Source organism: Molothrus aeneus, chromosome 11 (assembly GCF_037042795.1).
Source record: "Molothrus aeneus isolate 106 chromosome 11, BPBGC_Maene_1.0, whole genome shotgun sequence".
NCBI classification, from domain to species: Eukaryota; Metazoa; Chordata; class Aves; order Passeriformes; family Icteridae; genus Molothrus; species Molothrus aeneus.
Window position 1 is genome coordinate 1,864,497 of NC_089656.1, and position 11,522 is coordinate 1,876,018.

General features: G+C 42.5%; 1 protein-coding gene across 1 annotated transcript; it reads left to right on the plus strand.

The window, feature by feature from the left end:
• On the plus strand, window positions 1–10,031 carry CA7 (carbonic anhydrase 7). Its single transcript, XM_066557376.1, is given in 8 exon segments — window positions 1–129; window positions 132–168; window positions 2,034–2,231; window positions 4,960–5,078; window positions 6,420–6,515; window positions 6,756–6,818; window positions 7,819–7,974; window positions 8,273–10,031. Coding segments are annotated over 8 exon segments (921 nt in total). The 3' UTR covers window positions 8,396–10,031.
• The last annotated feature ends 1,491 nt before the right edge of the window (window positions 10,032–11,522 follow it).

An 11,522-nucleotide genomic window follows, 5' to 3' on the forward strand; every position in this document is an offset into this window, starting at 1 on the left:
ATGACTGGCCACCACAGTTGGGGATATGGGCAGGCTGACGGTAGGTTATGGCATTTCCGTGCTGCATCTCTCTGTCTTCCCCCACTCGTTTTCTTTCTAGAGCTGTTGCCTGAGCCCTGCAGAGCTGCCTGCATTTTGATGTCTGCAAGAATCAAGTATATACAGCAGGTAATTAATTACTTTATTGATAATCAATAGCACCCAGAAAGTGGCACCAAAAGATGTGCAAGTTTACATCTGCTGCCTTTCAGTGTTGCAATCAACATTCCTAAACTGAGGGAAACAGTTTGAATGATTTGGGGTTTTTTCAGACTGCAGATATTACAGATGGGTCCCTTTCCAAAATGCTGTTAGAAAAAAGATTACCTGTGTCTCTCTCCAAAAGCAATTCTGTTAGGTAAAGAAGATTTAGTAGAGCAGTAATAGATCTCCTGGTTCTGTGCAGTTGCTGAAATGTGATATCTAGGCTTTCCTAAAAGTGAATAAAATAAGCTATATGTTATGTATGTCTAGTACATCAATAAATTGTACAGACCAGTATCAGATCTCTTACAGAACAAGTTATGCTTTCTGATTTGACAGTTTTTAATTTAGTCCTCCTCCTTTGCTTCCCACCTCCACGGCTGCGTGTCACAGCGCAGGGGGGATGTGGAGCTCCTGAAGGATTGCCACGGTAGCGTCGTGTAGTGCCTGGATCCTTTACAGACAGGGTGGAGGAGAGCCTGATGCTGGCCAATGAGACAATTGCATAACTTGCTGGAGTCTCTCTCCTTGCAGCAGTTATTTTAGCTGCTGAGTGTCCAACAAGAGTCTTTTGTATAACCTTCAGGGGCCAGTCTCTTTCTTAACAGCAATGCCTTTCGTTTCTGTGAGTCTGAAAGCACGGTTGAATACTAAGTGAAGCTGGTTAGTGCTAGTAAGTAACATTATGTATTTGTGCTTGTAGCTAGGAGTAATAGCACCGTGGGTACTCTTGGGCAGCTTGTGAGAGCCAAATGATATTGTCTTAGCTTGTGTAAGAGCATTTAATTCCTAGATCTGCTTTCTATGCAGGATGAGAAAAGATAATTTTATAAGCTTAGCAGAAAGTGTCAAAGCCAAGTAACAGTGTAATAGATCACTGTTGTGTTATGTAAACTCAAGGACGCTAAATACCTTTGCTTGATTTTAAAAAAAAGCTTCCCCTTGGGAAAGTGAGAATGCTGCAATGAAAAATGTGCTTCTTGAGAATCCTGAAGTACAATTGTTACTGTTATGCTTCATGCATAGAAGCGGCAGAGGAATTTAATTGCTGCTTTCACTACCATAGCAAAGTAGAAAATGAGCCATAAGAAACAGGGATTCTTAGATATGGATAAGCTTTTGTCATCTTAAATGGCTTAAGAATCTTCCAGCTCTGGCAGCAGAGTTCTGCTATTAAATTGGGCCTTTTCCCCTCTCTATTGAGGTCAGGAAGTCCCAAAATGTTAATTATCATCCTATATCCTTCACTCAGGTTAGAGAGATACCATAAGGGGCATGAGTGAAGAATGGAGCTGTCTCAAAGATTTACTGCAGTCATAAAATTATTTTAAAAATAACTGCATAGTCAGTAGCTAAGAGATTGAGTCATCTGCTTCTAATTTGAATTGCTGGAGCTTTTACACTCTCTTTCCCAGGGAGAATTAAATGCTTTTTCTTTGGGGAGTGTGTTTGTGCATGCAAATGTTTACACCTATACCTACCTTGGAACACCTTATCAAGGTAACTGCAGCCTCTGCAGAGAGAGTGGCACAAGTGACTGGGGGCACAGCAGTCATGCCATGATCTCCTCAGTGTGTTCTGGACATGATATTTGAATCCCCATCTTGTTGCAGCCTGCTTGTGCTAATAAAACCACACCAGCCTAGAATTTAAATTAATTTCTCACATTCCAAACATTGGAGTCACTCTTGCTGAGCAAGCTTTATTTCAAGCCTCCTGCAAACCCATAATGACCATTCTGTGTATGGTGGGAAGGAAATAATGCTGCTTTCCTTTGCTTGCTGCTGAAGGCCCATCTGAGTGGCACAAAGCTTACCCCATTGCCCAGGGGAACCGCCAGTCCCCCATCGACATCGACTCCGCACGGGCCGTGTACGACCCCAGCCTGCAGCCCCTCGTCATCTCCTACGAGTCCTGCGCCTCCCTCAGCATCGCCAACACCGGCCACTCCGTCATGGTGGAGTTTGAGGACACTGACGACAGGACAGGTGAGACTGGCACAGCCAGATCACTCAGAACTGAGTTATCCACCTTGGGGCTTCGTGGGGGAAGCACATTCTGTACAGAGTAACTTCTATGATGTATAATTTCAGCTTAGAACAAGGCATGTGACTGGAGCCATTTATATTCTGTCTTGTCTTGGAGCCTCTCTAGCAATGCAATATCACAGATCAATAAGTGTTTCTTCATTAGGAAAAGCTCTTGTGTCATGAAAATGAGAAGTTTGATTGCAGTCCTTTTCTTTTAGATGAGCACTGACGTTTGCTGGGCATCTCTCCAGCACTGCCAGACCACATCCAGCACCCAGAGCAGGGATGTAAGCTCCTCAGTGCCCTGGTTTGTGATCACCCCAATCAAAGATGCCAACTCATGTGCCAGCTCTGGCTCAGTGCCCAGCTCCCACCCACAGGGAAGGGAAGAGGACAAGCAGAGCAGCACAGTCATCATAATCATAATCACTGCACCGATTTGTACCTGGACAAGTTACTGTTACCTTGCATTTTCTTTTCTCCTCCCTGACTTGTAGCACTTTGGTTTCCTCAGAAATTAGAAACTCTTCAGCTCATTCTGGGTTCTGAGTTGGTAGCAGCCAACTTTGGATGTTGGACTGTCTGCAGTTGTACATTATTCTTGTCTCAGCCCTTGGCAGAGAATGTAAATTCTTTAAGTGATTGATTTCTTCTGTTAGGTCTGTTTCCATGGTAGACTGTGCTTTTACATCTGGGGGTAGGGGAAGAGCATTCAAATGGAGATAATAAAGCAGCTGATAAATGGGAAGAGTGCATTAAAAAACAAACCAAAAAGAACCGTAACAATTTGTAAGCCTATCAGCTGATTTCATATTCCTTTTGGGTGTGCTGATTGTGCAAGCTAAATAGGATACCTTGATTTTGAAAACAAATTCCTTTTTCTGTGAAGTGGCTTGTCTGCCCTTCTAAATAAGTGCTAAGGTTAATATTCCAGACATCTTATTTTAAAATTTCTCTTCTGGAATGAATTTAAGAACCTGCCCAATGGGGTAGTCAAGTTTTTAAGCATCTTATCTTTACTGAATTTGCAAACTGGGTGAGCATTTTCCACTTTTACTGTACAGATCTGTTCAGAATAACACCTTATAAATAGAATTTGTAAAACCTTTCTGGAAGTATTATCTTAACTTGGTAACTACTTTAATGCAATTTTCAGCTGAACTGTATCTGTGTAACAGTGAACTTTATTCAGCCTTAGAAGTTAAGAGCATGTATTACTCTGCACTTAGTGACACAGATCCAGAGCACCTGCCAGGAATGAGACCCTTTCTACACTAAGCATGTCCTGTTTCAATAACACTTTTTCAAGGAAGATGACTGCTAGGAGTGGGAAACATGGTTTAAACTGCTTTTAGTTGTGTTGAAATAGATCTAGTGACTCAAAGCTCTGCATAAATGACACAACAGAATTTTGACAGTAATCCATAATAGCTAAATTTCTTAAAATATTAGGGACAGGTGATGCATTCTTTTGCTAACTTTAGAAAAATGTACTAGGAGTATTTATATCTTTAATTAATATTAAAACCTTTGCTTTGGCAAGGCCAGTTTCCTGCTTAAAGGCCAGCTGGCCATGCACATGTGGTAGCACCATGAAAGTCCCATTTTCCACTCTTTAAATAAAATGTTATGAACTGCACTGAGGATGCAAGCTTTACAGATATTAAATGTAATTTTAATTTTCTTAATGTGAGACTCTGATCAGGTCTTGAGGTCTGTTGGGCAAAGTGAGATTTGGTGGCATATAAAATTACAGGGATTACTGATGCTGTGATAAAATATCTTCTATAGGTGGCATCTTAAACATTTGTCCGTGCTTAGGTGTTATTTCTAAATGATGTATGAAGTGTCTCTGTGGCATTTCCTTACCTTTAGAAGGTGATTTGAGGTTGAGTGGTGTCATGTGAAGTACCAGCTATTATATTTCCTCTTTTATGGGATCAGGTATTTAAAGGAAATGGAATATAGATAACCTCCACTGAAAGTAAAGATGCTGTAAGAAGGAAATACTTATCTGAATTGTCTAGCCGATGTTCAGGGTGTAAGGTTTCCTTGGAGCTGCCTTGTCTCCAGGTGAGCAATGGCAGCTGTGCCAGCCTTTCCTCCCAGCAGAGCTGCTCCATCCCTCTGCTCATCCTGGTGCCTCCTCTGGGCTCTCTGCAGCAGCTCCAGGTCCTGGCTGTGCTGGGCCAGGGCTGGGGCAGCTCTGCAGGTGGGGTCTCACCTGAGGGGCAGAGGGGCAGAATCCCCTCATTGGGGTCAGCCCAGGGCAGGGGGGTTCAGGGCTGGGGCAGGACCAGCTCTCACCCACAGCACCCCCAGGTCCCTCTCCCAGCACTGCTCCACCTGTTCCACTTGCATTTATTGTGTTTACCAGGAAAGGCATAACCATAGTGGTGGCTACCACATCTTCATGTGTCAAATATGCTCTTTCAAGAAAGCTACAAATTTTGTACAGGTAGCCACACAGTGGTTTTAATTTCTATTTTTTTCATATGAGTTTTGAGGCTCCCCATTAGTAAATCCACCCCTCTTAAATGCCTGGATGATGCATATTTTGCATGCTGGCAGCTTTTTTCCACTATTGTGCCAACAGTGGTTAGTTTTACTAGCGGGAAGCTAAAAAGCCAGAATGCTTAAACCTTCTTCTCCTGTTTTTTATTTCTTTTTTTGTTCTTCTGCCCAGCAATCAGTGGAGGGCCCTTTCAGAATCCATTCCGGCTAAAGCAGTTCCACTTCCACTGGGGCACCACTCACAGCCAGGGATCAGAGCACACCATTGATGGAAAACCTTTTCCCTCTGAGGTAAGGATGTGTTTTCACAGATGGGATTATTTCATGCAAATAATGTTGTCACCTGACTTTGTCTGCAGTGGGGGCAGGATTAGGATTCTGATTACTTGCTCACCATAGGTAGATCAGCCATCCCTGCCCTCCTCAGCTGGATGGGGAGAGAGGAGAGATAAGGAGATAAGGAAAAGCTTGTGAGTCCAGATAAGGGCAGGGAGAGCTCCCTCACCAGTTACTGACACAGCAAAACAAAAAATCTATTAACAACCAAATCAGAGTAGGATAATGGCAAATAAAAGCTAAATCTTAAAACAGGTTCTCCTCACCCCTCCTTTCTTCCTGGGTTTAACTTTACTCCCAGCTTTCTCCACCTCTGCCCTGAGTGGTGCAGGGGGATGGGGAATGGGGGCTGTGCTCAGCTCATCCCATGTTGTCTCTGCTGCTCCTTCCTCCTCAGGGCAAGGGCCCCTCACATCTTCCTGTGCTCCAGTGTGGGGTCCCTCCCACAGGGGACAGTGAGCTCCTTGAGCTTCTGCAGCCTGAGAGCTTCCCATGGGCTGCATCCTTCAGGATCTGCTCCAGCCTGGTCCTTTCCATGGGTGCAGTCAGTCCTTCAGGAGCTGCTCCAGCCTGATCCTGTCCATGGGTGCAGTCAGTCCTTCAGGATCTGCTCCAGCCTGGTCCCTTTCCATGGGTGCAGTCAGTCCTTCAGGAGCTGCTCCAGCCTGGTCCTTTCCATGGGTGCAGTCAGTCCTTCAGGAGCTGCTCCAGCCTGGTCCTTTCCATGGGTGCAGTCAGTCCTTCAGGATCTGCTCCAGCCTGGTCCCTTTCCATGGCTGCAGTCAGTCCTTCAGGAGCTGCTCCAGCCTGGTCCCTTCCCATGGGTGCAGTCAGTCCTTCAGGATCTGCTCCAGCCTGGTCCTTCCCATGGGTGCAGTCAGTCCTTCAGGATCTGCTCCAGCCTGGTCCTTTCCATGGGTGCAGTCAGTCCTTCAGGAGCTGCTCCAGCCTGGTCCTTTCCATGGGTGCAGTCAGTCCTTCAGGAGCTGCTCCAGCCTGGTCCCTTCCTTGTGATCACGAGCTGGGGAAGCTTCTGGCAGTTTCTCACAGGAGCCACCCCTGTATCCTCCCACTCCCAAAGCCTGGCCATGCCACCCCCGTGTGGGCTGCTACAGAAAACTTGCCGGGTTCCTACCCACACTCATGGACCTGTCCAAAGGATTGAACTTTATGTTTCCAGCAATGCCTTTGGCACAAAACTATTTTGTTATGAACAATTGTTAGTGCTATCAGTGAGAAACCACGTTGATAACTTCGATCACTAATTTAATTCTTATTTGTTATTTTTCTTTTAAGCTCCACTTAGTACATTGGAATGCCAGAAAATATGCAACATTTGGAGAGGCAGCAGCAGCTCCAGATGGCTTGGCAGTAGTTGGTGTTTTCTTGGAGGTAAGAATTGCAAAAATAGCATGTTTACATGATAAAAAGCATTATGCTGTAAAGTGTTTGAGGACTATGCCACATATTTAAGAAGTGCTTAAGGAAAACAGATGACTTACTGGAAGCATTAATGCATTGCAAATTGCTGAAAACTTTGGTAGGAATGTTAAGATTTGAGTAAGAAAGCAACCCCTAATTAAAGCATAGTTGTAGTCCTTCTTATTTAACCTGTCTATTCCATTCTTTTAGATTGGAAAAGAACATGCCAGTATGAACAGACTCACTGATGCTTTGTACATGGTAAAATTTAAAGTAAGTTCTAAGCTCTTTAAATTTGCTTCTGGGATAGCCTTTAAAAATCATGCTCATGTACATCATTGAGACAAAAATGAAAAATCACTCGCCCACAGATCCTCCCATAACTAGAACATAACTGTAGTTGTAGCTTCTTTTTCCTCTCCAAAGTTCATATAATTTTCCAAATCTCAGGTGCATCACAAGGGCCATGCTGACCTCACTGGTCATCCAGAGGTTCTGCCTTTCTCAAAAAGTCTAAAATCCACAGCTCCGTGACCCTTGAGACTCAGCTCTTAGACTCAGTAGAATAATCCTTCTCCACTGAGCCTCAGCTGGCACAAGGGAAAGCTGCCTGTTTGCCTTTGCTGCAGAGCTCTGTCAGGGATGATCTCACTGAGGTCCAGAGTTTGTTCCTGAGGTGTTTTCTGAGTGACTGAGACCCTTTTGGATGATCCTTCAGCCTGAAGAATGTTGCTCTAGACTGTGGTACTTAAGGCAATCACTATTTTAGGCAGCACCCCCTTCTATTTCTACCAGTCTTTTGGTTGATGTATCTTCCTCTATCAATCCACCTTCCTCTAATTTTAGACTTGAAGGTTTGATTTTTTTTTTAAGACAGTATTTACTATAGCAGACAATAACTACAGGATTTAAATTTTCCTACTAAAATAGATGAGAAAGTAATGAAACCAGGAACTCTGCTGTGATATTATCTATTCTCACACTGAACACTATATACAGAACACATTTCCTGCATTATTTTTGGGCCTGTTGTGACAAGAGGTGAATTTTGGTAGAGACAATGGTGCAAGATCTCAAAGTCCAGTAAGCCAGCATGAGGCATCACACTTGCCATCTACTTTTGGCTAACAGTTATAAGGCAGCCAAACCTTTACAGAATTCTCCTTTCCCCTATTTTTAATCTTAGTTTAACATTTTCTTCTCTTTCAAAAAAGTTATTTTACCTGCTCTTAAAAGTAAAAGGATAAATTTCAAGTCTATTTTTTTTTCCCAGGGAACAAAAGCTCAGTTTAGAGGCTTCAACCCTAAATGTCTCCTGCCCATGTGTCTAGATTATTGGACATACCTTGGTTCTCTGACAACCCCACCCCTTAATGAGAGCGTGACATGGATAGTGCTGAAAGAACCCATAAGAATCTCTGTCAAACAGGTAAATTTCTCATACTCTCTATTATGGTAGCATTCAATGCTGGATAAGCAGGCAAAGACTGTTTTGATTTGAAATTAGGCTAAGTTAAAAGTCTCTGAATATTTAGCCTGTTCAATCCTCAGGGCTTCTGTTGATTTCTGTTAATACTCTCTAGGAGCTTTGCTTGAACCTGTTCCATTAGAATTACTGAACCTGTTCCTGATTAAAATATACTGAATATTTCCTTTTAGTCCTTTAAAAAAAAATATTACTGTTGATTGCCCCCTTGAGCAGTGAATTGTTTCCCCTGAACTTCCAGCTGGAGAAATTCCGCATGCTGCTCTTCACTGGTGAGGAAGACCAGAGGATCCAAATGGCCAATAACTTTCGCCCCCCTCAGCCTCTGAAGGGGAGAATTGTTCGAGCTTCCTTCAAGGCCTGAAGAAAACTGATGATGGCCCTGAGATATCCAAGAGCTTCCACATGTGAGATACTCTAAACAGAAACTCTGGTCTACAGACCACTCATGGAACACACAAGGCAGACATTTCCATGAACCCTCTGCTTGGACAGGGACAATCTTCTGGCTTTCTATTTTAATTGAAGTGCTCATTCTTTGGAGAAATGGCATCTTTTTAACCAGCACTATTTAATATAAAGGATAGCTGAGTGAACTAGGTTTGTTATCCAAGATCTGAAACTTTATAAAATTAAAATGACATCAAAACCCAACTTGATAGAAAGTGGAAAATTGTGTAGTGATCTACTAGTGCTGATGGCCACAACTTCTACTTGTCTCATTTAATACATGAGGAAGCAGTAATCAAGAATTTTGGACAAACTGGACTTAAATTTCCCTTACTGATCTGTTACCATTTGCTGAGCTCTGATTTAAAGATTGCTTTCACTGTATTCTTGCTTCCTGATGACACAGCATGTGAGTAGCACTAGAAAAAAGTTCTTTACTCGCCTCAAATAGGCCCTGGTATGAAACTTAACTATATCTTTTAAATCTACTGTTCTAAGATGCTATCTTACAATGTAATGCTGTGTTTAAAAGCAGAGCAGTTTACTGCAATGTTATTTAGGTATTTGTCCTTTCAGCCCATGCAGGACACGGGACCACAGTGCCCTGGTCAGGGTCAGTTTGGTTGAAGAGTTCCTCTGTAGTGATCCAGGTGTGTTTTGTGTTCCTCAGTTGCTCAGATTCTACCTCAGCTCAGTGCTATGCTCTGCAATATGACCTCCTTCAGTGTCTGCCCTACAGAGACCAGGTATTTTGTTTCCTTTAGGGACCTAACTTGGGTAGATCTTGTCTGCCCTGGGTGAGCATTGCTGCACAGACCCTCCCTGCTCCAGGGCTGCCTGGCAGGGATGCTCCCTGCACATACAAGGCTTCAGCACTCCTGAGTCCTTTTACCTCTGCAAAAGTTGCTTTAGAACAGCCACGTGTTGGTTCTGCAACTTAGGGACAAAATTCTGACTCTGGTACTCAATACTGTGATGTTCTCTGTGACTACCCACAGTCAGTTCCCAGCTCCTTGAGCTCTGGGCCTCACATGGCCTGTTCTGCCTGTGTAGTTCAGGTAGAAATTGCTGATGTTGATCACTTTGCATCAGCTGAGATGGAGAAATCAGGATCTACAAGGCCAAGGGAAGTGGGGAGCAGGGAGAACAGCAGCTGCTGTGCCTGCTCCCCTTTCTCCAGGGAAGGATGACACGAGGTGTGGAGCACAGTACAAGGAGTGAAGGACTGTAGTTCTGCTCCTCAAATCTCCATGGTTTTTCTGGTACACTGACCTAAAACTTTGTTTCTCAGTTTCCTCTTATGTAGAAAGAGGGTAACACTGACCTCTACCTCACAGGGCTGTTGTGAGGGCTAATTCAGCATTGTTTTAGATGTGAGATTCTTATCCAGGAGATGCTGAAGGCAATGGAAAATGCTTACAAAATGCAATGGTTTTAGCTATTATGAATGTATTATGAACTTTGCTAGTAATGCAAACTGGTATTGTACCAACTCTATTTAATGTATCTTAATTTCTTTAACAAATTAAATAAATGAGACTTTAAAATCACATGTGCATATCTTCATCTTTCTTTTTGAGAAGACCCACCTCTCCCTACTTTACAGCATCATTTTTCTTGGATTTTCATTAACAGAAATTATGTTGTTTTCAACAGTTGCATCTCTTTTGGATCAAGGAATGCTTTGACTGTTTCAGTTCTACAGAAACCTTCCCTAAGCTACTGTGGAATTATCTAAGTACAGATAAGAGTTATCCCTCTCAAGTTTGTGGGATGTTTTTAAATTCTAGAAATTATTTCTGACACCTCTTTTTAGTTTATATCACAGTTCTTACCATCTTCTAGGATTAACACTTTCTGTTTCAGCTTAATCCTTTCACTTAAGTTCTAACATAGTGTGTACCTTGAATGACTTCTTGCCCAGAGTTAAATTATTATCAGTAATCTTATGTCACTGTTAAAATTCACAGTAAGAGATGCATTCTAAAATGCAAAAAGTCTTTCAAATCACCTTACACTTTGATAGCCAAAAAACATTTATTAGGGGCAAATTTAAAATATAACCAATATTATTTACCATATGTAGCATAATCAAGCTATCCCAGCACTGCTGCATTAATATTAGTACAGGTGTTCACAGAGCAGCACTTGCAGTGTTTTTCTCTCATTTTAGGCAAAGGCAGAGGTTTCTGATCCCTGTCTCTCACAGGAGGTAAAGAGGGCTTGTGTGCTGAAACTTTGTCCAGTTTTCCCCAGTTCCAACCCCTCAATCTAAAAAGAAGTTTATTTACACCCAGGACGTGTCTGCTGTGACCTTGCACACAGTACTTAAGCTTCTTTGAGGGTGGTTTATCCATGAGCAGCATAAGGATAATGTTTAGCTTACACAGTTATTGTAAAAGCTCAGCCATTGCAAAGAGCTTTAAATGCTGCATTGCCCAAGGTGTTCAGTTCCAGGGAGAAGCTGAACTGTACCTTCCTGCAGAAATAAATTTGATTTTGCTTACAGGGTATGTTGGGTTGGGTTGGGTTTTTTTCAGTTGTTGGATGCAAGAACATGATCTATTTTTTACTATGGGGAAGTAAAATAAAATATAAAAGAAATACTTTTATATCCTTTGTTGTTTCTTGAGACCCTGATCATCCAACAAAAGCCACAAGTATTGTATTGGATAAACACCTATTCAATGTACTTCATTTAGAGACTGAACAATTCTAAAACAAGAGCTATCCTTATCTTTTACCAAGTTGCTGTGTTGAAGGAAAAATGGGAGTTGACTGTAATTATTGCAGCAAGAGTTCACTTACCTTCTCCTGGGATTGCAACCTTCCTGACTGAGAGAACAGAGGCCTCACGTTTAGGACAGCAACTGAACTTGCTGTCCTAAATGTGATGGATTAAAAATGCCATCTAGTGGCTCTCCTTCCCTTTCTTACGACAATGCTTAAAACGATTGTTAAGGCCCATTCAATCAAAATACAACAGATGAGAGAATTTAACTCTGACAATTTGTAGATATGAGTGATTGCCATTGAAAACC